The sequence below is a fragment of the Martes martes genome (assembly GCF_963455335.1).
Source record: "Martes martes genome assembly, chromosome: 17".
Lineage (NCBI taxonomy): Eukaryota > Metazoa > Chordata > Mammalia > Carnivora > Mustelidae > Martes > Martes martes.
This window is the reverse complement of record NC_137905.1, coordinates 16558775-16582984: the sequence shown is the minus strand read 5'-3', so window position 1 is coordinate 16582984 and position 24210 is coordinate 16558775. Positions and strand designations below refer to the sequence as shown.

The window sequence follows — 24210 nt, the reverse complement described above, 5'->3', positions numbered from 1 at the left end:
GAGAATGGGAAAAGAAGTGACCCTAGAATTTCATTCTAGTGAAATTTTGGGATGGCAAGAGAACATCTCAGAAGGCCCCAGAAGGTGAAAGGAATCAAGGATACCATCTCTCGTCTCAACAGCCAGCTATGGAACTGGATCCTTAAAATTCTGATGGAAAATTTTTTCCTGTCTGGAAATCAACTCCTAGTCATCTTAACAGCCCTGAGGGTTGAAATTAAGGTATCTTTAGTGTTTCAAATGGTTTGTTTTGGTGCATTCTTTCTCAGAAGCTACTAGATAGTTTGTTCCACCAGACAAGAGGAAACCAAGAAAGAAGTCATGAGATGCAGGACACAGGGGACTCCATTCAGGGGCCAAAGACGTTCTCACGAGGAAGGTGAGGGAAGCTGACTCAGGACAGTGACGTAGAGCTGGCCTGGAGGACAGGTGTCCGCGTAGGATGAAGTGGGCCTGGAGAAATGTGGTGAGGCACATGTAACTGACACCGAGAGGCCATCGTGCTATGAGAATCTGGGGGTGCAGTAGTGATAGGTTCTTGCGAATCAAGCAGAATGAAATGCATAGTTCTTTAACTTCAGAAAAAAAGAAAAAGTTGTACAAGTAAGGAAATGCATTTCTAGTATTCTACAAAGTCATAATGCAAACTCTGAATGTTCATTTACGATGATTTTCTAAATTGGAAGGTTGGGGGAGGAGAGGGCACTGTGTGTCTTGTGGGATGGGATACAATAACTCAGTGCTCAGCTCCAATAGTGGAAGGTTCACAGGTAATGTCTAATATGTCAGAAATCAAGACATAATAGTAGAAGCATGTTATTCAGCAATATGGCTGTAAATAGAAGAAACAATTGAGAATGGAAATTTGTTGCTTCTCAGGAGCAGGAATCGGCAATGGGGAGAGGTAGGGAAGGAGATGCTGTTTTTTATTGTACCTCCTACAGAACTATTTGTATTTGTTAACTCTTGATACTTGATTCCTTTGATAAAAAAAGAGAAAGAAAAGTCACTAGTTGAGAGGATTTATGAGAAGGGTGGGAAGGTTCCAGTTTGTTGTGAACCTTGAATACTAATTCGAGGTTTTGACTCAAGGGTGTTGAGGAGTCACTTGAAGTTTTTGAGCAGGAGCATTGCACAGAAGCCGGGGTTGGGAGCGGGGGGGTGCAGTCTGGTGTGATTATCTGGATGACAGTTTATAGGCTGGCTCAGAGTGGGGAGATTTGTTCGGGGATAGTTGGACGTAGAAATGGAAAGTCAAGGGCGGATGATAACACCAGAAGTGTTGAATAGTTTACTGACATCAGCAGGAAGGGAAGAGTCAGGAGTGATGGGGGTAGCTTCACCCCTGGGAGGGGGACTGGCAGGAGGAACACTGGGGAAAACTCAGGTTTGGGAAGAGGCTTGTGGCATTTAGCTGAGTCCAAAGTGACAGTAGGTCATGAAGTCAGTGCAGTCTAGCAGGCCGAATTCTGACGCAGTGTGGGCACTGGCCATCAGGACTGGGAACTCCTTGAAGAGAAGCCATTTTTAGAGAGGCTTTGAGTTAAAAGAATCACTGAAGAGGTGACCAAAAAAAGTCAGTTAGGAAGCTAACTGAAAACTGAGGAAACAGATCAAAGCATGGTAGTCACATGAGTAAGATAAGGATTCAGAGAAGATGAGATGAGGAGGTAGTTAGGGAACAAAGACTTTCCAACACATGCAGTGTAATCCCTATTGGTTCCCTTTGTATTGGGTTAGTGCTGTTTTCTTCAGTTGTATCTCTTTCTTATCTTTTTAAGCCCCTTTGTCCCTCTCCCCCTTTCCAATTTATAATGCAAACATCAGGCATATTGGAGAGAGTAGTACAATGAATCCCTTGTAACCACCACCTGGTTCTGACAATAACATTTTGTTTCATCTGACCTCCGGCTTTTCAGGGGAGGTGACTGATGAATTTTAAAGCAAATCCTAGATGTCATATTCTTTGAACCATAAATACATCATATACATCTCTAACAGATAAGGGTTAAAAAAAAAAAGACAAAACTAGGGGTGCCTCGCTGGTTCAGTTGGTAGAGCATGCAGCTCTTAATCTCAGGGTCATGAGTTTGAGCCCCACGTTGGGCATAGAGATTACTTTAAAAACAAAAACGAAACTGAAATACCATTATCCCACCCAACAAAATTAACAGTATTTCCTTACTTCATGTCATCATACCCAATCTGTGTTCTATTTTCCCCAGTTGTCTTAAAACTGTTTTTACAGTGTGATTTGTTTGAATCCAGTTCAAACTCAAGACCATCACGTTGCTTTTGGCGGATATGTCTCTTAAGTCTCTTAATCTATAAGTCTCCCACCCTTTCTTATTTTATTCTGACCATTTATTTCTTGAAGATCCATGGCATTTGCTCTGTAGAATTTCTCATATTCTGAATGTGACTGGTGTGACCTTGAGGTGTTGGGTAACATGCTCCTCTATCCCTTGTCTTCCCTGTAAACTCGTAGTTAGATATGAAGGCTTGATTAGATTCAAATTCACTGTTTAAAATTGAAGTATGATTTACATACAGTAAGATATACAGATCTCAGGTACGTAACTGGCTGAGTCTTGACAAATGCATACATTCGTGTAACCTACACTCCAGCGAAATGTTAAAGCATTTCCATCATTTGACAAAGTTCCCTCTCTTACTTTCTCTTGATCACTTCTTCCCTCAGTGTGTGCAAATTAAGTTATACCTACCAACCACAGATGAAGATTTTGACCATCTGTTCTAGCCTTGCCTTGCCCATGGGTATTTTAGGTGTTTTAGTACTTTGGTAAGGTTGCTCTCTCACTAAAAATAATGTAGAGAATCCTGCCATTGTTCATACCAACTCTTCTTCTCATGACCATGCAGCATGTTTTCACTGGCACTTTATATCAGGATGATTTCTGTTGCAAAGAACAAAAATTGGCTTAAATAATGAAGAGAATTCACTGGCTAATGTAACTGAAAATTCTAGATGTAGATCCTGGTTTCAAGTGAACCCTGATCTGGTGACTCAGCAATTTCACCAAGGGGCTGGCTTTTTTGTTTTGTTTTGTTTTTCTACTCTGCCATCTATTGGGTCAACCTCATATTGTGTTTACATTGAAAATGGCAGCCCATGGCTCCTCAGACTGCATACTTTCTCAGTCCTCTCTGGCAAGGAAGAGAGACTCTATTTTTCTGAGAATTCCTAGCAAAAGTCTTGAGATTTGCCTTGATTAAGCTCAGCATAGGTCACATGCCCACTCCTGATCCGGTCAACTGTTCACTTTGCACTTGGGAGGAAAGTCACCTTCCCCATAAAAACATGGATCTCCTAAATGGAAATCAGGAGCTAATGGTGAGGAGGGATTGGTGGCTGCAGAGGTGGCCACAAATGACAGCTTTCTTCACGTAAGCCCCAGAAGCCTCTGTGACCAGGGCTCGCTTGGCCAGGCTCCTGTGCCAGACACCAGGCTAAACCCTCCCTCAGTCCTTGCCGGCCATCCTGGGATGTCTCTGGAATTTGAGGGTCGGGGTGGGCGGTCCCTCTGTTCATTCTGAGCTTAATGTTTCCAGCTGGGAAAAGCGCACAGACCCCCGAGGCAGGTTTTACTATGTGGATCACAACACTCGGACCACCACCTGGCAGCGCCCGACAGCCGAGTACGTGCGGAACTACGAGCAGTGGCAGTCCCAGCGCAATCAGCTCCAGGGCGCCATGCAGCACTTCAGCCAAAGATTCCTCTACCAGGTGAGAGGGCGGGGGCTGGCCATGCGGGCGTGGAGCCTCCCGGCGCCCGAGAATGTGCCACCTCACGCAGCAGCCGTTGATCTGTTTGGTGAGCGGGGAAAACCGTGGCTGGGAACATCAGTGCTCTGGAGATTTTATGCATCACCGTGAAATTCCTCAAATTCCATTATTTCTAATTTAGTAACTCAATGTCTAGCCTCTGTGTTTAAGGATTCGAGATACCATCTTTCTTCCAAGACCGGATTTCTTTTCTGGCCCCTCCTTCCAAGCCCATTTATTCTAATTTGAAACCTGAATGTCAGCTGTGACCTCTCCCATACCCCTACTTTTCAGAACAAAATAGCCGCCCAAATCCTTTTCGTAGCTGTTACTGTTTTTCTTTAGATCTTTCTTATTTGACAGATTCTCAAGGATAGAGGACCTTTAAAATTGATCTGAATCAGGGCTTGGCAAACTATGGCCCATGGACCAAACTGGCCCACATTTTGTTTTGTAAATAAAGTTTTATTGGCACAGAAGCACTCCCAGTAGTTTAGATATTGACTCTGGCTGCTTTTATGTTGTAACAACAGAGTTGAGTAGTTACAGCAGAGACCATTTAGTCTATAAAGCCTAAAATATTTACTGTCTGGCCCATAGAAGAAAAAATTTACTGACCCTTGGTCTGGTTCAACTTGCTTCTATCTGATTCCTGATTTTTCTCCATCCCTCCCAACTGAACAGTTAGGTCAGCCTCTGAATTGTTCTCTGTGTTGGCTTTGCTCTCTTCTCTGATCGGTACTGCCTGTTCCCAGCAGAGTAGTCTTCAAATGTCGTTGTCGCTTGACCACTTTTTAAAAGTCACTGTGAAGTGTTTAAGAAGAGGGGCTTTTTCTTGGTATTTATCACTGCCATTTTAATCACTGGCTGGAAGCTTTATGTAGTCATTATCTACAGAACAGCATTAAATTTCCTACTCTAGAATTCAGAGTGTTGTGGTTACAAATAAACTGTCTAATGGCCTCTTGTACTGTGTCCCTTCAGAAACCCTCCCAGCCTCACCTTCTGTCCCATTAGAGCCTCTACCAGTGACGTGGTGGCTGAGGGGAACCGAACCACACAGCCTCTTTGATAGGAACAGGGGAATTCCCAAACTGGAACTCTGTGTATTCTCATGGCACCTTGAACATGAAGCTTGGGATCTGCACTAGAATTCCTATAGAAGGTAGTGACTTAGAGGCTGGAAACTTTTTGACCTGGTCCACAACATTGAATCACCTAGTTTAGTCAACATTGTTTCTATTTGACATAAACTCTAAGCCCACAACAATACCTTTTTAAATTAGAAACTTGCCTAGGTAGATGCTCAGAAAATCTTTAATTTCGTTTAACCAAGTAGCATTCCTTATCAGGTTTGTCTTTGTTTGCAGCTTCTAACCCAAAGCAGGAGCTACACCAGCAGTCACAAGGGATCTATCTCCCTGGGCTGGCCTGCCTCCTCTTCCATCTGTGGGGGCTGATGCTCATCGTATAGCAAGGAAACCGATGAGGAACCTCAGTTTCCCTAGAATGGATGTACAGAAAGCACAAAGTTTGTCACATCATGTTGTGTCGAGCTGTTGAGCTGTAATGCCTGGCTCTGATCCGTGCCCTCGGGGTTCTTAGGCCGGGCTGTGCACTCCACAGCCCTTTTCACACTTGCCTGGCATCCACTTTGGGCCCGTTGCACAACTGGGTGGGATCAGTCATTCTCTGCATTTAAAAAACCTTTCCTCCAGAGCAAGGGCCCAAAGGCTTTACCTGCTCTTTTCTTGGGTGGTTGTAGCTGAAAAACTAGAAAGGTCTGGGTATCTCTATCCTTTGACTTAGAGATAAGGACATGTTCTAGAAGTCTCACAGTCATTTTGTTTCCTTGCTTACTCAGCTTCTCTAATTAAAAAAAAAAAAAAAAATCTCTTAAAGGAATCTTGTTTTCCTCCACAATGCACCAAGTATGTCCTGCTAGTTGACTGAGATGTTTGGTGTGTGAAAGGCGGGTTCTAGGGGTCGCATTCACTTGATCTTTTGGAACATCCCTTTCATCCATTTCTCTGGCCTGCCTCTGTCACTCTAGCAGCGTCATTCCGGGCACACAGAGGTAGAACTTTGCCTTGGAGTGTCACCTTGAAGGAAATTTTTTTTTTTTTTTTTAAGTACTCTAACCTGGTTTTTCAGCTTGGCTGGGAATTCAGGAGGGTTCTGGATGGAGGTGATTGTTCCTTTTTCTCTGTGAAACGAGATTCATATTGAAAAACGTGTTAGGAATCTTTTTTGGGTCAGCTTTCAATGTCTCTCTGTTGACTTCCCTCTCCCCTGGATTTGCTTTGCCCCTCGTTTGCTATGGTGCCATGTCCTGGTTACAAGTAAGAAGCCTCGCTTTCATACAGTTATTTTGGGGTTTGGCCTCGGCCCAGGGTTTGACTCGGAAGACTTAAGAGCTGATACTGTACCAGCGGTTTCCCCTCCTCCTCCTCCTGCTGGGCTGAAACCAAGACTTCGTTCTTCTTCACTTGCTCTAGAGAGAACATGAAGAGCCGTTCAAGATGGAAGCCAGGGGAACCCCACAGCGCAGTCTCCCACAATTCCTTCCTGCCCTTGGCTTCCACACACGTTTTTTGGTTTCTTTGATTGTTCCCTCATTTCTGATATGCTTCTGTTTCTCGATACCCCAGCGTGCCTTTGTTTCTTGTGAGCATCACACGCATACTTGCGTTCTGCTCTCACAGTTTCACCGTGACCGCTCTTTTGTGATCCTCCTGTGGACCTGCGGGGCTGCCCACCATTCACGTGCATTGTGCCTACTGCTTTCTGAGAGGCTCCCGGAACCCCCACATGTGTGCTTGCCAAATTGCATTCTCCAGAAACAGACAACTCTCGGTTTCTTACTCTGCAGAGAGCCCCTTGGATTGAACTCTCAAACACCTGGGTTTTGTTCTGCACCCACGGGGTGGATCCTGAAAAAAAGGAGCCTGCCTTCCATACAGTAACCTTTATACCCTTCCCAGAGCCTTTCTTGCCTTCGGCTGTGTTTTTCTGAGTTTGTATCTTAAAATATTACTGGAACTTAGTGCTTAGTCCCTGAGGGAATTGAACTCAACGTGAGCTGTCTGGCTCTCGGCCTGCACCTCAGATGTCCCAACCACGGGACAGTTACCAGGAAAATGATTCGATAGTGTTGCTTTCTATTGCTACTGGTAAAGGAAACGGTCTTGTCGCTTAGAGTCACCTGCACATCCCAGGATCTTTCTTCTGATCCCTTCTGTAATCCCTCCATGCCCCCTTCTCTGTGCTTCTCTGGCTGTGCTCCAAGCAATACTTAGGATCTCTCATTTTAGGGGAAATGTGGGAGAAGAGAAGGGGCAGTTGGTTGACTTAGTGGAGATGTGGGGTTTTGGTTTTCAGACCATGATGTGTAGCTCTTATTTATTGGTTTCTCTTCAGCTTCTTTCTCTCCACTTCCTTTTCTTATTTTTCAGGTTGTACTATGTACATTAGGGAAGAAATGTCCAGAGTAGTTGTGTTATGCTTTAACTGAAAGCGGTCAGACTGTTGTGAGTGTCCGCTTTCATTGACTTCTCATGTGTTGTTCATGCTTCTCAATCTCTGGTCACTCTCCCTTCTCTCTTGCTTCCTCTTCTCTTCCCCTTTTCGCAGGTATTGAGGGGGGTGTGGATCTGATAGGATGAGAATAGGACAATGTTAGGGGCACTTGGGTGGCTCAGTGGGTTAAAGCCTTTGCCTTCGGCTCAGGTCATGATCCCAGGGTCCTGGGATCGAGCCCCACATCGGGCTCTCTGCTCGGCAGGGAGCCTGCTTCCTCCTCTCTCTCTGCCTGCCTCTCTGCCTACTTGTGATCTCTGTCTGTCAAATAAATAAATAAAAATCTTAAAAAAAAAGAGAGAATAAGACAATGCTAAGAAATTAAACAAAAAAAGAACAACAGTACATGAAAGAGAACCAACATTGTATGAAGATATAAAAAAGGCAAGGATCAAGAAAAAGGTTGGCTCGTGTGGGTGGCTCAATCAGTTAAGTGTCTAACTCGATCTCAGCTCAGGTCTTGATCTCAGGGTTAGGAGTTCAAGCCCCGCATTGGGTTCCATGCTGTGTGTGGAGCCTACTTAAAAAAAAAAGAGAGAGAGAGAAAGAAAGGAAAGAAAAGAAAGAGACAAGAGTTGGTAATTTTTTTTATTTCCTCCCTATGCTTTGTGTACAAGTCATGGTTGATTTTGATGAATAATAGAAATCCACTTGGTTAAATTTAAGCAGAAAAGGAATTTACCAAATGGGAGTGGGGGGTAGTTCATAGAATGAACAGGACGATGAAGAACCAAGCTCTGGCAGAAACCAGGGTAGGCTAGACAGAGGAATAGTTTGTGCAGGATGTTGCCTGCTGTGCTGCCATTGAACACCCTGTTGCTCCCGGGGACGGTGGGCTCCGCTGCAACAGTGAGTCATTGCCCTGACCTCGTGCTTTCCTGCCGGTCCCCGGAAGTTCAGAGTGGGAGCATCTGATCAGCTGTTCTTTTAAGTCATGTGCCTGCACTGTAGGTGCTGTGGTGTTGGAAAAGAAAATGTTTGCTAGCCGATAAATATTTTTTGGTTTCTAGTACAATGCGGGTCAGCAAGGCTGTTAGTAAAGATGGTTTGGTCAGTTGATCTGTCAAGTTACGCAGAAGATGACTGTCAGTCCCCTGAAGCCCAGTTGATACCAGTTGGGAGTTGATTTCCCACTGGAGCCTGTGACTGCTTTATGGATTATCCACTCATTCCAAAAAAAAAAAAAAAAAAAAAGGATTTGAAGCAGCAAACAGTTTTGCTCTGAATGCTTCTTTTACTTTTTTAAAATGATCTTTTTTGTATTTCTTCCCTTTTGCTACAGCTCATTACCCAGTGAGTTCTATTTGGCTTCATTATCTGAAATGCACACGTATTTCACAAGTTAGTTCCTTTCCTTCTGTTACCGAATGCTTTTATAGTTACTGCTCTTCTGTATTAACAAGGTTGGAGGAACTTAGGTTTTATGAGCTGCTGCAACACCCCCCCTCCTCACCCCCGCACTCTCACCAGAATGGCCTCTGGGAGATGTCGCATTTGGGAGCTCTCTTCCAGTAGCCACCAGACAAATCTGAATTGGGATGGAAGTTTGAGCACATCCTCCAGGACGATGGTAACCGGGGCCCGAAATCAAGCATAGCCCAGCTTCCCACACCTTTGTGCAGTTTCATTCTGCTGGGCAGGAGACCCTTTGCTGAAAGGGGGCTCTGTTCCATCAAGGAACCTATGGTTTCAAGACTTAAACATCTTTGTTGGAACTTGCTTTGGAAGAGTTGCCTGTGCTGCCACCTTGGAAAGAAAGTTTCTCTGTCCTTTCAGCTGGGGGCGGAGGGCCGCCTGTGAAGGGGTGGGCTGGGGTCGGCGGTGGGGGGTGTGCATTGGCAGTTGAGTTCCACCAATGTTTTCTCAAGCCGAGACTGAGCCCCATTCATCGTCCTGCCCGTGTGTGGCTCCGTCGCCCCCAGACAGAGCCGGCCAGGCAGCCCGAAGTCTGCACTGAGAACTTGATCCCTTCATGCAACGATTAAGTTTTAGTAAGTGAAATAAAAATGCTTCAGCAAAAAAGAAAAGAAAAGAAAAAAGCAAGCAAGTGTGGAACAACAGAACAGTACTTGTTTTATTTAACTATGAAGAGTTTTTGACAGCAGCTCCTTTCCCCGCAGGATATGAGAACTCTCGGTCCACTGCAGCCCTGCCCCAGGGATCTCCCAGCAGAATTAGGCTGGGGGTGGGGGGCTCGAATGTAAACAGTGACCCTGAAGGCCTGGAGTCCGCTCTCCCCCTTCTTTCTCCTGTTTCTCCTGCTCGCTTGCCACCTCGCCCCCAGCCCCACCTCCCCAGACAGGCGCACACAGAACACTGAGCAACTTCAGGTTCAGGCTGGAGGAGAATAAAGGTGCTTTGTGAAGGGAAGCAAAACATTCCTGGGGGAGGTGAGGGGCCTGGGGCATGAATGTACCCTCAGTCTGGGCCGGGTGTGCGCACCACGGCTGCTGGGAGGCTGCTCCCTCTCCCAGGGCACCCAGGAGGGAGGTGGAAGGAGGAGGGCCCAGCCCCCAGCCAGGAAGCTCTGGGCGTGGGCAGGGCTTGTGGGAATGATTTCATTGGAAAGGCCTGTGATATTTTTTCCCCTCCCGTGTGTGGTTCTTGGAGAAAGTTGGAGGTGGTGGTGATTTCAGTCGCCCCGGCTGCTGGGAGCAGGAGCCGAGAGCAGGGCACTGGCCGAGCCTGCGGGCCTGTCCGCTCTGGGCCCTCCTGCCTTGTCTGGGGCCTGGGGCCCTCTCTCTTCCTCCACTGCCCTGGCCGACCTTCCGCATCTTCCTCCCCCTCGCTCCACCCTCTCCACAACCTGTCGGGGCCCTCCGTGCAGGGAGTTCTTTCTTGGTTTTTCTTTTTTGAGAAAAACTTCCGAGAGGCGCTGATGTCACCTCAGGCCCCACTGTAGCCTGTACAAAGTGCTCAAATGTGGAAATGAGTCCTTGGCATTTTTATTTTTATCGGTCCATTTATTTTTAAACCAGTGGCTTTTTTTTTAACCTCTGTGTTCTGCTGTGTTTCTTGTGTTTAGTCTTCAAGTACTTCGACTGACCATGACCCACTGGGCCCCCTCCCTCCTGGCTGGGGTAAGTACCGAGTTCTGTGCCCTCAGCCGTCTGTCAGCTGATGCTCCTCCGTGCTCTGTCGTCTTTCCCTGAGAGTCTGCCTCACTCCCAGCCCTTAGTTTCCCATTTTGCTTCTCGCCAGCATGCTCTGTGGGGAGGCCCAGCCTGAGCGGTTATAGGCGTTGGAGCTGGAAGGTTGGGAAAGCAGTGGGGTTCCCCTGCACCCCTGGAGCATTCACCCGCCATGGCTGAAGAAGCATATGAGACTGTGGACAGAGTCCCTGGGCAGCCATGGGACTGTTGGGTTTTGGTCCTGACCTTAAACTGTCTGCCCAACCATCCAGCCTGTCATTGATGAAGGCATTCTGGTGCTGGCTTACTCGCTACCGCATTGGTTTCAGGTCTGTGGCTGTGTGATCGGAAGGAGCCACCTCACCAAACCTTTCTTTGCAGCTGAGATGTTGGACTTCATCCTGATTTTGACTAAAGAAAGCCGCCTTTTTCTTTGTGACACAGTTGTGAGGGAAGCCGATGAGAGAGTTGAGCGCTGGACGGCAAGTCAGTGATAGCACATTGCTGCTGGTTAATAGTACCGTGCTGGATTCTCTTTGACGCTGGAGAATCTTGGGTCTGTGCTGCGATGGAGAATCTTAGGTCTGTGCTGCGATCTGCCAATAGTGAGAAGGATGGACATCCGTGACTTGGGAGAGATTATGGGCTTTGTGGCTATTCTGGGAGGGCATGGTTGTGCAAAAAGGGGTCACACAAGACAGACTCAGTGCATCCTGCAGCTCAGAGCCTGGGCAGGGTTTTGTTGGGTACAGCGAGAGTCGCTGGGAGTGGAAGAGGGTGGTTTTTGCAGGAATCAGCAGGTGTTGGATTTAATGTATTGGTTGGGCCAGGGGAGGACAGTGAATGCTGCTTTGGTGGTATGCACGTGTGGTATTAAATCAGGCAGGGGCTTGCTCCCCAATGAAGACAGAGAAGTGGACAAATGATAGGATGAGCATGATTTGGAAAAGTATGGCTTTTGAGCTAGAATCCCTGGTGGAGACACACTACTCCCTGGTAGTAATTTACCAGGTTGCTTCACCGCTCCCCCGCCCAGGGCCCACAGGGTGTCACTTAGTGAATTACCACTGCATTCCAGAGCTCTGGAAGGACCTCGTAGACCTTCTGGGAGGGACTATGGGTTAGCGGGGCTTCCAGACAGTTCTTGATTTTCAGCTAGGGAATCCCTTAGGTACACAGATCATCCACCTGGCTCTTTGAACTGATGAAAGTTCCCTGGTGTCCCAGAGACCAGCAGCCAGTCACGTATGAGGAGTCGAGCACAGGTTCCCTGGCTAGGCAGGGGAGAGCGCATCCGATTAAGCAAGAATCTGTGATGTTGTTTGGCAGCCAGTAGACGCTTGTGACTTGGAGCCAGGGACCCAGACTTGTTCCTGGATCTATAGAGTCAAATGCTTGATTGCTGTACCGGTTCTGCTACATGATGGTCGCCAAGTAAGAGCAGCTCTAGCACCTCGAAAAGAGCTCCCAGAAGCCAAGTGTGAAATGTCTGGGATGGGAAGAGGAGACATGGAGTCAGTGGTGTTTACGTGTGATCAGGAAAACACACAAGATCATAGTAGTATGAAACTGAGAAAAAAGAACATCCGGCCGAGGGCCGGGAGCTTTCCTAATCAGATCCTTTGGGCTCTGTGTTGGCTCTTTCAGGGCTGGGCCAGGACAGGGCCATCTTCCCAAGGAGAGTCCAGAGTGAACAGAAAGAGCGGCAGAATCAAGTGAGAATTGCATTTAGTGGGAGCCTGTAATCAAATTTACTGGGCCTCCTGCTCTCCATCCTGGGCCCTTTGTGCTCCTCCAGGAGAGAGCCCACGCTTCTCCCTGCACCCAGGGGTCAGGACACCTCAGGTTTAGATGCACGTCTCTTCAGCGGCCCTGACCCTGGCACGTGACTAAATGCTTCCAAGTTTGTTTCTTCCTAAAGGAGGCAAGCTAGCCCCAGGCCGGCTGGACAGATCCCCTGGCCTGATGATGAGCATTGGCTTTGGCCCTTGGCCAAGCAGACACAGAGGATCTAGTTCAAAGCAGAAGCTTCTGGGACAGGAGCATCTTCTCCTGTTCCTCAGAAACTTCTTGGGAAGCCTGACTTCTGTGGGACAGTCCCATAAACTGAGCAGAGGTATTGGTAGCTCTGTCATAATCTTGGGCATCTTCTTTTCTTTCTTTTGTCTGTGTTTTAAAAATTTCACACGAGTAATGGATACCACATAAGGCAGAGAGAGACCAAGACCCTGGGTTGATGCTGGGAACGTTGCAGCCTGATGCTTGAGGGAGAGGAGTGGGCTCCTCGATTCTATGCCCTTTTTAGCTCTTGGTTTCCCTGTAACTTCTGGAACTAATTATTTTTATTTATTTAATTTCACCCTGTAATTGTAAAAGAGGGAGGGCCATTCATATCATTTGTTTGGGGGGACAGAAATAGGTTCGAAGGCTCAGGAACTTCCTGGGAATGGTGACCTCTCTTCCGTTCACAGCCTTGTCCCTAGTCTTGCCTGTTGTCTGCTTGGACCTGATGGGGCATCCTTCTCAATGCCTCTCAAAGCCTGGAATCACCAGCTAAAAGTTGGGTCTGCCCCGACTCCCACCCATAAGCACGTAAGCCCCAGGAGAGGGGAGAGAGCAAAGATTGTTCAGAGGACAGACACAGTATGCCTGAGCCCCCTGCCCCCACCCCAAATACTGCCCTGGCTTGAAGTGCACACTTAGGTGTAAGCACAAGATGGACATTTTAAGTGCCCGTGGTCCCAGGCCTTTATCGCACACGTGCAGCATCGTAGTTTTGCTGGGATGTGAGTTTTAGAACAAAGCTCTGCCTTCATGCAAGGAGAAAGAGATAGGGTGGGCGGTAGATAGGCCCTGGGTACAGAGCGCTGATTAAAAGGATAGGAAGGAAATGTAGCCATCCCACAATGATCCTGTTTGGATGGAGCAGTTGCAGGACCAGAGACCAGCCTGTGAGGGACTGGGGTGGGGACTGGGGTTGAGAGGTGGCTGGCTGCGCCTCCACTTTGCACACAGCTGGATGCAATTATGCCTCTGGTTTCAGCTGGGCTGCTCCCCCTCCTTGTTGCCACACCGCCCCCTTCTCTCTAACAAATCAACCAACCAAAGACAGTGCTGGATCTTGAGTTTGAAATGGTTTATTCTTCCCCCACTCCCCAATAGGGAAAGATTCTCTTTTTCCTTTTTACCAGTGACAGATGCGAGTGAGCCAGGCTTTCAGCGGTTAAACTTCTCTAACAGGTTGGGAACGGGGGCAGAAATTTGGGCCTGGCACTCAGGAGGAAGGAGCCAGAGGGAAGTGGACATGGACTCAAGATGTTTCAAGCTGATTGTCCTCTTTTCTTTCTTCTCCCATGGCAGAGAAGAGACAGGACAATGGACGGGTGTATTACGTGAACCATAACACACGCACTACCCAGTGGGAGGACCCTCGGACCCAGGGGTAAGGACTTGGGCCGGATGGGCCGCATGTTGTTCCAGGCCAAGTGCCTTGGACTGTGTTGGTCCTATGTGGTCAGTATTCTGGGATCTTTAGCCACACACAAGTGCCTCAGGATCCTTACCATATAGTTTCCACCTAATGAGACTTGAATGTGGCTTTTTTTTTTTTTTTTAAAGATTTTATTCATTCATTTGACAGACAGGGATCACAAGGAGGCAGAGAGGCAGGCAGAGAGAGAGGAGGAAGCAGGCTCCCCGCCGAGTGAAGAGCCTGATGCGGGGCTCGATCCCAGGACCCCGGGATCATGACCTGAGCGGAAGGCAGAGGTTTTAACCCACTGAGCCACCCAGGTGCCCCTTGAACGTGGCTTCTTAAATTGAACTTCCTGAAGGATAGAGTGTGGACCGACTGGAGGGTGTTGCTGGTCTCTCTGCCACTTGTTCAGGTTACTAATAGGGTGATTTCAAGAGATTTGAGGGAACCTCTCCAGAAGCTAGTCTAGGATAGGGGTGTGTGGGGTCTCAGGATAGCTGGTTCGCCACTTAGGCCACAGCCATCCACCCAGAGCTGGTAGATGACCTCTCTCTGCTCCAGAACTGTCCTCATGACTTGGGTGGTACCAGGTGCCTTTTCTCAAGGCCCACCCTCAAGGACTATGTGGGGCCTGGGTGAAAGCAGAGAGAAAGCAACACTTCAGGAACGCCAGCCTCGTAAGCACCGAGGCCCAGAAGGAGAGTCTGGCTCTTAATTCCTCTCTTCCCGTGCTTCCAGGATGATCCAGGAACCAGCATTGCCCCCAGGGTGGGAGATGAAATACACCAGTGAAGGGGTACGCTATTTTGTGGACCACAATACACGCACCACCACCTTTAAGGATCCTCGCCCTGGGTTTGAGTCTGGGTAAGGACTTCCCACAGGCTGCATTAGTAGGTGTTCGCACACTTGGGTTTTATCCTTGTCTTGCTCCTCTTACTGCCCTCTGGTGGCTAATTTTGGTGTCACATTAGAGGGGATGGTGGGAGAAGCCCGGGTGGCGGGGAGAAAGGGGCTATCCTGTTTATTTGGAATAACACATGTGGTCTTTCTTTAAAAGCAAGAGGTCTGGCTTTATTTCTGGTTTTTCTTTTTACTCTTCAAATCTGTCTACAGAAATGGCGGTCATTTCCTTTCTTTCATGCCTGCCTTTCTGGTCTTCAACGTAGTATCAGCTTTCCTTGGGGCTAACCTTTGCTAATTCTTGAGAAATCACATGGATTCTAGAACATCTTTCCTCTTCCCAGGACGAAGCAAGGTTCCCCTGGTGCCTATGACCGAAGTTTTCGGTGGAAGTATCACCAGTTCCGTTTCCTCTGTCACGTGAGTTCTGGGACCGGACCTCCCCCAGACGGTGGGGTTAATTGAGTTACTTTAGGCATGATTTCCCAACCTCGCAGAGATATTGGGATGCCTGCGTCTGAGGTGGGGGCCAGTTACTTGTCCTGCCCGCAGCATTGTCTGACATCGTCTCCAGTCACTAGCTCCCATTTCTAGGGTACCAGGTTCTTCGCCACTGGCCCGGGGAGACAGGAAGCCTGTTCGTACACACAGGAGACCTGACTGAATAGTGACCACTGAGGTCCTGATTCGGGGTGTTTTCTTTTTTCTCTTTCTTTTTTAGTCAAATGCCCTCCCCAGCCATGTGAAGATCAGTGTTTCCAGGCAGACGCTGTTCGAGGATTCTTTCCAACAGGTTAGAGAATAATCATGGTGTCTAAGACCCAGCAAGCAGAAGGCCCCCTCGCACCCCACCATCTTCCATCACGTGGTCTGTTAAACCCACATGGTGGAGTTTCCAGGGTGTGGGCCTTGGTGACAAGTCTCTGTGGAAGAGAAGGACTTAGAATTCCCTGCCCCAGCCCCTGAGCTGCCATGGAAGTGGGAGTGGCAGGTGGGTCTCAATGTTCTGTCTCCCCAGATCATGAACATGAAGCCCTATGACCTCCGCCGCCGGCTCTACATCATCATGCGTGGCGAGGAGGGCCTGGACTATGGAGGCATCGCCAGGTGAGCTCGGCACCCCTAGAAGGCTGGGCCACACCCATTTCCCCAGCCTATAGAGCTTAGGGCCAGAAAGCTGCCTCCCCCTTGTTCACATTGGTCCCCAGAATTCTCACGCACCTTCAGGAGTGGGCGTGGGTACGGCCGGTACACATGGGTACAGGAGCAGGGTCCTGGGGTCCCCTTGTGGGCGAGGCATTAACCCTTTAGTTAATGGTCTGTGGAGAGGCTGGGAGCTTCAGAGGGCAGGGCTTAGGACAGTGGTGCAAGAAACTATCTGAACTTGAACCAGTCTGGCTGCACCGGTGGACGGGGGTTAAATATTGGTGTCCTGTTGTTTCCGTTAAAAATCGACCCTAGGCTTCTCTTGTTGAGGCAGCTGGGGCAGGTATATCGCTGATACCTAGTGTATCGGCATGTGCCTGACATAAATTGTGTCACCCTCCAGAGGGCCTCAGTCAGTGCTCAGCTACAAGTCATGTGCATAGCGTCAATAAAGTTAAAATGGCTGACGTACCCATAAAAAGAGCCTAAAGCATTGTCTTGCCCTCACCCTAGCCTACCTACAAAAGCTAACAGAGTCTCTGACAAAACGTTGCTTTGGATCATGGGGCTGACATCCCTGGCAGGGAGAAGGAGCATCTTGGCCTGCGGCGACTGCTCAGCTCACTGACCTCTCCTGGTGTCGGGGACATCTTCTCTCTTGGTGTTGGGTTCACTTGTTTCTGGTCCTCTGTTTGCTGGTGGTGCTGCCCTCCTTGCTGGCCCCTGTGGATCAATTGCTCTTTTTCTGTGGTGACTATGGTGACCTTCTCTCCAGGCTCTGCTTGGTGGTGTGGCTCCCACCCCGTGTGTGTCTGTCTCTCTGTGTCCTGCCAGTGGTTTTACCCTATGGTAGGTTACGTCATGCTGTTCTACCACAGGGTAGAACCACGGACAGGATACCGAGGCACCCTCTGCATCGAAGGACTCCTCGTCTGCCCGGCCACAAGCAGCCAGGGACTGGCCCCCTTGGGATGTCCCCCTGCTGATTTAGCTCAAGCCTGAAAGGACCCTGAATTCTGGCTTGAGGCTTGTTACCTAGGCCACAAAAAGATGTCAAGGCATGGGTGTTGGTTCAGACAAATGTGTGGTGATGGGGTTTGGGGTGAGGGGAGGGCAAAGAGCAAGGGAAATGAGATGCCTTTTGTGTAGCTAATGGGAGTGAGGTTTAAAAATCTAGAGGCAGCATGGATTACAGAGTTTTCATGCATCAGGACCTAGGAACGTATTACTGTGTATTCCTTTCATGCTGCCTACTCAGGTTGGAAATGGGGTGGGGGGGCTGTTTTCTACAGCACCTCTGCAAGATTTAGAAAAAGATGCCCTTTCTCAAGACACTTCCATGTTGGGAAATGGTCATGATACTTTGGTTTTATCAGGAAAAAACCAGATTGACTGCTGTATGCAGGAAAATTGTTGTAATAAATGTGCAAGTCTATGATACTTTAACATAGTGCTCTTGTACAGAGCAGCCTACACAAGTGTACATGGTGGCCTCAGGGTACCACAAGCTCCTTTGCTATCAGCCATACTGGATATTGGATAGAAAGTCCTGGAATACATCGTCGGGGAGCCCGGAGACATGCACGCAGGCTTTCCTGAGCACTGTCCACAAGTGCAGTTGTCCTGATTCACCCTCGCTCACTGACCAGCTGTGAATACAGGTCATACCAGGTGTTCATCCCAGTGGGGCTCGACTCCAGGGACCCGTGTCTCCAAACTCACCGAAACAGGACAGCAAAAGAGAGTCCCATCTCCAGTGCAGGTGTGCAGGAAGGGATCCATTACTCTTGTTTTTCTCTGTCTTCTCTCACAGGGAGTGGTTTTTCCTCCTGTCCCATGAGGTGCTCAACCCCATGTATTGTTTATTTGAGTATGCCGGGAAGAACAATTACTGCCTACAGATCAACCCTGCCTCCTCCATCAACCCCGACCACCTCACCTACTTCCGCTTTATTGGCAGATTCATCGCTATGGTAAGACGCATTGCTGTGAGATCTCTAGACAGGGCGGCAGCTGAGGAGGCCGGAAGTACCAACAGCAACCTGCAGTGGATGCCCCAACTTTGAGCCCCACACTCCTCACAGAGCACCTAACAGGAAATGCAAAAAGCTGGAGAGAGTTCTGGAGATAGTTCAGAGCTCCCTCAGGGGCGTCCCCAGGGGCTTTGAGAGGGTTTTCTTGTGTTGATTTGTGTGGAACTTGTCAGTGATAGCCCAGGGTTTCTGGGCCATGGGCATCACTGAACTTTCAGTATGCACCCTGTCAAGGGTGTTGGCATGACATACGCTGCCGACATGCTGTCTTTCTTGCAGCGGGGAGGGGAGATGCAGGGCGGGCTACCACTGTTTGTCACAGCCCTTGGGTGAGAGTGTTAGGGAATGTCTGCCTGAGACACTTGGGCCTTCTGGAAGGGGATTTGGAATCAACAGTAGCTTAGAAGAGAGCCCTGGTAGACTAGCTGGTCAGGACGTAGGAGGCATCATCAGGGACTGGGTGAAGAGTAGGGAAAGCGGAGTCTCGGTGCCCGTATTTACCTAGAAATAGGGACACAGTGTGAATAGAGGAGGGAGTCATGTCATGTGCATCCTATTGAGTGTCTCGTGAGGGTAGAGAGCCAGGATTGAGGAAGGGGAGACCATGGTAGCCGCAGTCCTTCTGCCGTATTTGGTAGTTTGAGATGTTTCGTTGCTAATTTTCCTTTGCTTCTTCCTGACTTCCTGAATGCTCTGCCCGCAAGAACCCAAGAGCCATGACTAAATATGTCCCTTCCCCTTGTCTGGAAGTTCTTGGCCAAGGTGCTGGGCTCAGGAAGTGGGCACATTCTTCCCAGGTCTAGAGACCCGCCTGGCCCAGCAGCCGACAGGACAGACCAGTAAAACCCTAGACTATTACTCACCGCTGGCCCGCCAGCTCTCGCCGTCCACAGCGTCTGCATTATTTTTGGCTGCCTCTGCCGCCCAGCTCGGAGCGTCAGTGAGTCAGGGCTGCCACCTGGCGTTGTGCTGTCCATGAGCGTGGGGCAGTTCTCTGCCGGAGCAGGGTGCTGGTGGGCAAGTGTGCTGGGCAGGCACTGGGTTCCTAAGTAGGCTGGTTCTGTTTGCCCCGGTGGTCTGCAGGTGTGATGAGAGTCTGTGTCAAGGTCACAATTGCTCTTGGGGAGAAAGGGTTGGTAGCAGTAGTTGGGCTTTGGTGTGGAGCATCCAAGAGCCTGCTTTGGGCAGTGTCCTAAGAAGACCAAAGTCCTTTGCCATGTCTTCTCTTCCTCAGGCTCTGTACCATGGAAAGTTCATTGACACAGGCTTCACCCTCCCTTTCTATAAGCGGATGCTCAACAAGAGACCAACCCTGAAGGACCTGGAATCTATTGACCCCGAATTCTACAACTCTATTGTCTGGATCAAGTGAGTCCTCTCCCCTGTGCCATGCTGGGAGGAGAGGGGTCTCTGGTTGGGGATCAGGCGCTGCTGGCCTTTATTTTCTCTGCCAGACTGGCTCTGCACTCAGATGGGCTTTAGAAGTGCTTGTGGAGATGTGCAGCTCCTAGATTTCCCCTGTAGGGCAGCTCCAGAATTCTCTCCATGCCTCAGGGAGAGGTCCTGTGCGGCTGCTGTGGATCAAGGCTGTGAGTCCTGGCATCCCATGGTACTAAAGTGAGGGACAGAGCAGGATGAGGGGGACCCTTCTAAGGTAGAACTCTTCCCTTTTGGTCTCTTGTGCTGCCAGAGAGAATAACCTGGAAGAGTGTGGTCTAGAGCTGTACTTCATCCAGGACATGGAGATCTTGGGCAAGGTGACAACCCACGAGCTCAAGGAAGGTGGTGAGAGCATCCGAGTGACAGAGGAGAACAAGGACGAGTACATCATGTGAGTCTTAAGTGCTGGAGAGCCAGTGCGGCGGGAGGGGAGCAGAGCCACCCTTGTCTCTGGGATACCCTGCATCCATGCTCCCCACACATTTCACCAGGGATCACAGCCTCCCGTTTGGCGTCGGCCCCAGGGCCAGCAGCAGACTGGCTCTGGGTGTGTGCCCAAGTCAGCTCTCAGCCGATTCCTCGCTGCTGTGTGACAGCAGCCTCCTGGCAGGTCCCGAGGTGCACGTGAGCTTCGGGTCTCAGCTCCCCTGACGGCTGGTCTTCGGTTTCAGGCTGCTGACTGACTGGCGTTTCACCCGTGGCGTGGAAGAGCAGACCAAAGCCTTCCTGGATGGCTTCAATGAGGTGGCCCCTCTGGAGTGGTTGCGCTACTTTGACGAGAAGGAGCTGGAGGTGAGAGCTGAGGTCACTGGGACCCTGAGCCCCGGCCTCCGGGGCATTCGTGCCCTTTGTTGGCAAACTCTGTCTCCAGAGAAGCTTGCTGGTGGAACCTCACACTCCCTCCAGACCGAGGCCGCAGGGTAGATAGTTGTGGTTGGGTTTCTCACACTGTTTCGAGGGGGCCCACATCCAAGACATATCCCTCCTATTATTACCGCTGCCAGCAGAAATCAGGAAGATGTTCGGGATGCTTTTATCTGGTAGTGCGTGGGGAGGGGGCTGGCCCTGGGCCACTGACGTCTGTCTTCCCTGCAGCTCATGCTGTGCGGCATGCAGGAGATAGACATGAGCGACTGGCAGAAGAACACTATTTACCGACACTACACCAAGAACAGCAAGCAGATCCAGTGGTTCTGGCAGGTAGGTTCTGGGGCACGTCCCCGTGAGGCTGGGGTAGGGGTCCAGACAGGCTTTAGCAGTCAGCCGCAGGAAAGAGACCTGATTCGATCTCAGGCTCAAGGACGCGTGTTGCGTGGTCACCTCCCTCATCTCTCACGCTCTCCTCACTTTGTGGAAGGAGAAGAGAGACCCAGCCTTGGGACAAGCAGAGCTGTTGCACCTGGATTGTGTCCAGGGCTCTTGACAGCACACATTGGTGGTCAGCCTTGGTGGGACAGGGGTGAGCCTGCAGGCAGGAAGGAAAGCTCCCATCTGTCCTGTGGTTTCCTTCCAGCCAGGGGACACGGGCCAGCATGTGCTTGTCTCTGGAGAAACTGAATGAACTGAGTCCTGGATGTAATGAGTTGATTCTTTTGTATGTGTAGTCTTGTCGTTGTCGTTATGAAGCATAGCATACATGAGGAAGGGTAGGTATATAAACATTCCTTTGTGAAGGCAAAATTCCCACCCCATAAAACTCACCATGTTCAGCATTTTAAGGTTCATTGGCCTTTCACAGTACAAGGCAGTCATGACCACCGTCTAAATTCAGAACATTTCATCTCCCCCAAAAAACAAACCCCATTCCCATGAAGAAATCACTCCCATCCTTAGTATATGTATATTTTTAAAGATTTTATTTATTTATTTGACAGAGAGAGACACAGTGAGAGAGGGAACACAAGCATGGGGAGTGGGAAAGGGAGAAGCAGGCTTCCCACCGAGCAGAGAGCCTGATGCAGGGCTCGATCCCAGAATCCTGGGATCATGACCTGAGCTGAAGGCAGACACTTAATGACTGAGCCACCCAAGCGCCCCCCCCTTAAAAAATATTTATTTTTAAATTATTTTTAAAAGATTTTATTTATTTATTTATTTGAGAGAGTGAGCAGAGAGAGAGCACAAGCAGGGGGAGCCGCAGGCAGAGGGAGAAGCAGGCTCCCGTTGTGCAAGGGAGCCCATCCTTAGTATATTTTTAAAAGCAGACCTTGGATGGGAAGAGAAAACCTGGCTTACGGTGCCCCTGAGACCGAGATGTCCCATGGGCTACAGGGAATGGCCTACAAACCCCGCCTCTCAGAGGGAGCGGCTTTGGGGTTCCCAAGGTTGGTGGCTGTGACCACCCACCCAACCCGGACTTTGTGTTCTCAGCCCCGAAGAGGGGTGCGGGCCAACCGGAATCACAGGTTAGGGCGAGGCTCTGGGTCAGGTGGGCGTCCTGGCTTTGCTCTGACTGGCCGAGTTCGTCCTAGGTGGTGAAGGAGATGGACAACGAGAAGAGGATCCGACTGCTGCAGTTTGTCACTGGGACTTGCCGTCTGCCTGTTGGCGGATTTGCCGAACTCATCGGTATGTGTTCCCTCGCCCTGCTGGTGCCCTAGGGTGGGCCTGGGGGCCGCTCCCAGGGTGCGAGTCGGTGGGCGGGGCCTGAGCCGTCTGTGGGGGGGAGTCAGGGTCCTGCCCATGGAAGGTGTGGTCCTGCTGCCTATGCTGTTTCTCTTTTGGGTAACAGGTAGCAACGGACCGCAGAAATTTTGCATCGACAAGGTTGGCAAGGAAACCTGGCTGCCCAGAAGCCACACGTGGTGAGTGTGCTGGTTTTAATGGGAGGTGGCCACAGCTCACAGACCGCACGAGCTCCTGAGGGCAGCCCTTTGGGTGGGGCAGCTTCAGGGACTTTGGCAACGTCTGTGTGGTTCTGGGGTTGGAGAGGAGGGGCTTCTGCCATTTGTGGCAGCAGTTCGTATCCCTCACCAAACACTCCCATCCCAGGAGACAAAGAGCTGCTTCCCTGTGTGCCCTCTGCCCAGGCCCCCATTTCCCCGTTTCTCCAGCTGCCCTGCCCTGTCTGTTGACCCTTCCAAGGACCCGACACAGGAAGCATGAAGGCCTCACAGAGCAGGGCCTTCAAGGACTCTGTTTTGGCATCTGGCCACATGGTGTTGTGAGGGAACCATGGCCTCGTGAACTACTTTGACCCCACTCTGGCCAGGTTGGGGCAGGGCCGTGGAGCCCTGACCTCCCTGTCTTCTGCTTCCCTCTCTTAACAGTTTCAACCGCCTGGATCTCCCACCGTATAAGAGCTACGAACAGCTGAAGGAGAAGCTGCTGTATGCCATCGAAGAGACTGAGGGCTTCGGACAGGAGTAACTGAGGCAGCCCCTTCCCACACCCCCCAGCGCACATGTAGTCATGAGTTCTTTCTGCCCCGAGAGGCCGGTGGCCACAGAGCTCCCGGGAGGCCCCCCCAGGTGGTGGCCATGCGTGGGACCACAGTGTCATCAGGCTGGTGGTAGCAGAGCTCGACCTCAAGAGGCCCTGCCTGTCCCCTCCTTTCTCCTACCCACTGGTGGCAGTCTGGAATAAAGCCCCCGTGTTACCTTTGGCCCCGTCACCCGTTGCAGAGTCTGGAGGCCTGACCCTCTCTGTAAGCTCTTCCTCCCTTTCCCCTAAGCCCAGTGCTACGTATGCATGAGCTCGCAGGGAAGGGTGCCCTGTGCCGAAGAGCTGCGGCAGAAGCTCTGGTTCTCACGGGCCAGTTCAGCGAGGAGGAGATGGGCCGCTCACTCGGGGTAGCTCCTCTGGGCTGGGAAAGCCCAGGGTCTTTGCCAGTAAAAGAGGTTCTGTTTTAAATAGAACTTTTCCATTGATCTGTATAGAATGGAGGTCTGAGGGAGAGAAACTCTTCCCGCCCGGGAGCGAGCTCTGGGTGGAGGCCTGCTGCTGCCTTTCCCGGCAGGACCCAGCCACTGAGGCTGTGCAGCGAGGCCCATCTCTGCACTCGGTGTGGGACAGTTTGTTCTTTCCTGCAAATAAAGGGTTGTACCAGCTGCTTGGGTGTCGGTGGGTTGGAAACAACAAACTCCCTCAGACTTTCTTTTCCCTTTTATATCAACCTGAAGCATTTTGTGTGTAGGGTTACTTTGTGTTTTGGTGTCGGTATGCTGCTGTCACTCTCTGTCAAGGAGCTGGTACACCGGGAGTCGATGGGGCCCGGAGGGACCCGACACCATTGGTCCAAGAATTTCCCAAACAGCTGCTCCTCTTAGGAACCTGCTTAGCAGTTCTGTGAGCAAGGCAGGCCCGACCCGGCGGCCCAGCTTCACAGCGGCCTAGTCCCCAAGCCCTGACAGGGGAGGGGATGGCATCCCAGGTGTCACCCAACCTTGCTACGTTCAATAGAGAACTCCCTTTCCTAGATGTAGATGTCCAGCAGCCCCGAGTGATGGAGCATGTGGGGGTGGGAGGCCCTGTCATTCCCCAGCGGCCCCTGAGGCTACACGCAGGTCCATTAGTCTCCTGTTGAGAATGCAGTGTGTCCAGCCGCCCTAGAGCACGTTCATCCTGCCCAGAAGTGAGGCTTTGTCTGCCTATGGAGGTCAGCGGAAGGGCCTCGAGCTGCCACACACGGTCTGACTCGGTGTGGGGAGCCCCCGCCAGCCTCTGACGTAGGCGGGCCGCCACGTGTGGAGATGTGCAAAGGTGAACACGCTCCTG

At 50.3% G+C, this 24210-nt stretch overlaps 1 protein-coding gene across 2 annotated transcripts in view; it reads left to right on the top strand.

The window, feature by feature from the left end:
- The window catches only part of WWP2 (WW domain containing E3 ubiquitin protein ligase 2), a 145268-nt gene extending 121724 nt beyond the window's left edge, over window positions 1–23544 (top strand). For both annotated transcript variants that reach the window (XM_080829651.1, XM_080829650.1), the window contains 15 exons: window positions 3574–3748; window positions 10392–10446; window positions 13858–13939; window positions 14711–14839; window positions 15220–15295; window positions 15597–15668; window positions 15894–15982; window positions 17835–17994; window positions 19289–19422; window positions 19745–19885; window positions 20166–20286; window positions 20590–20694; window positions 21966–22062; window positions 22226–22298; window positions 22764–23544. In XM_080829651.1, the coding sequence (XP_080685777.1) occupies window positions 3574–3748; window positions 10392–10446; window positions 13858–13939; window positions 14711–14839; window positions 15220–15295; window positions 15597–15668; window positions 15894–15982; window positions 17835–17994; window positions 19289–19422; window positions 19745–19885; window positions 20166–20286; window positions 20590–20694; window positions 21966–22062; window positions 22226–22298; window positions 22764–22863 (1609 nt within the window). In that variant the 3' untranslated portion in view covers window positions 22864–23544. The remainder of the gene's footprint in view (window positions 1–3573; window positions 3749–10391; window positions 10447–13857; window positions 13940–14710; window positions 14840–15219; window positions 15296–15596; window positions 15669–15893; window positions 15983–17834; window positions 17995–19288; window positions 19423–19744; window positions 19886–20165; window positions 20287–20589; window positions 20695–21965; window positions 22063–22225; window positions 22299–22763) is intronic.
- Window positions 23545–24210: the final 666 nt, after the last annotated feature.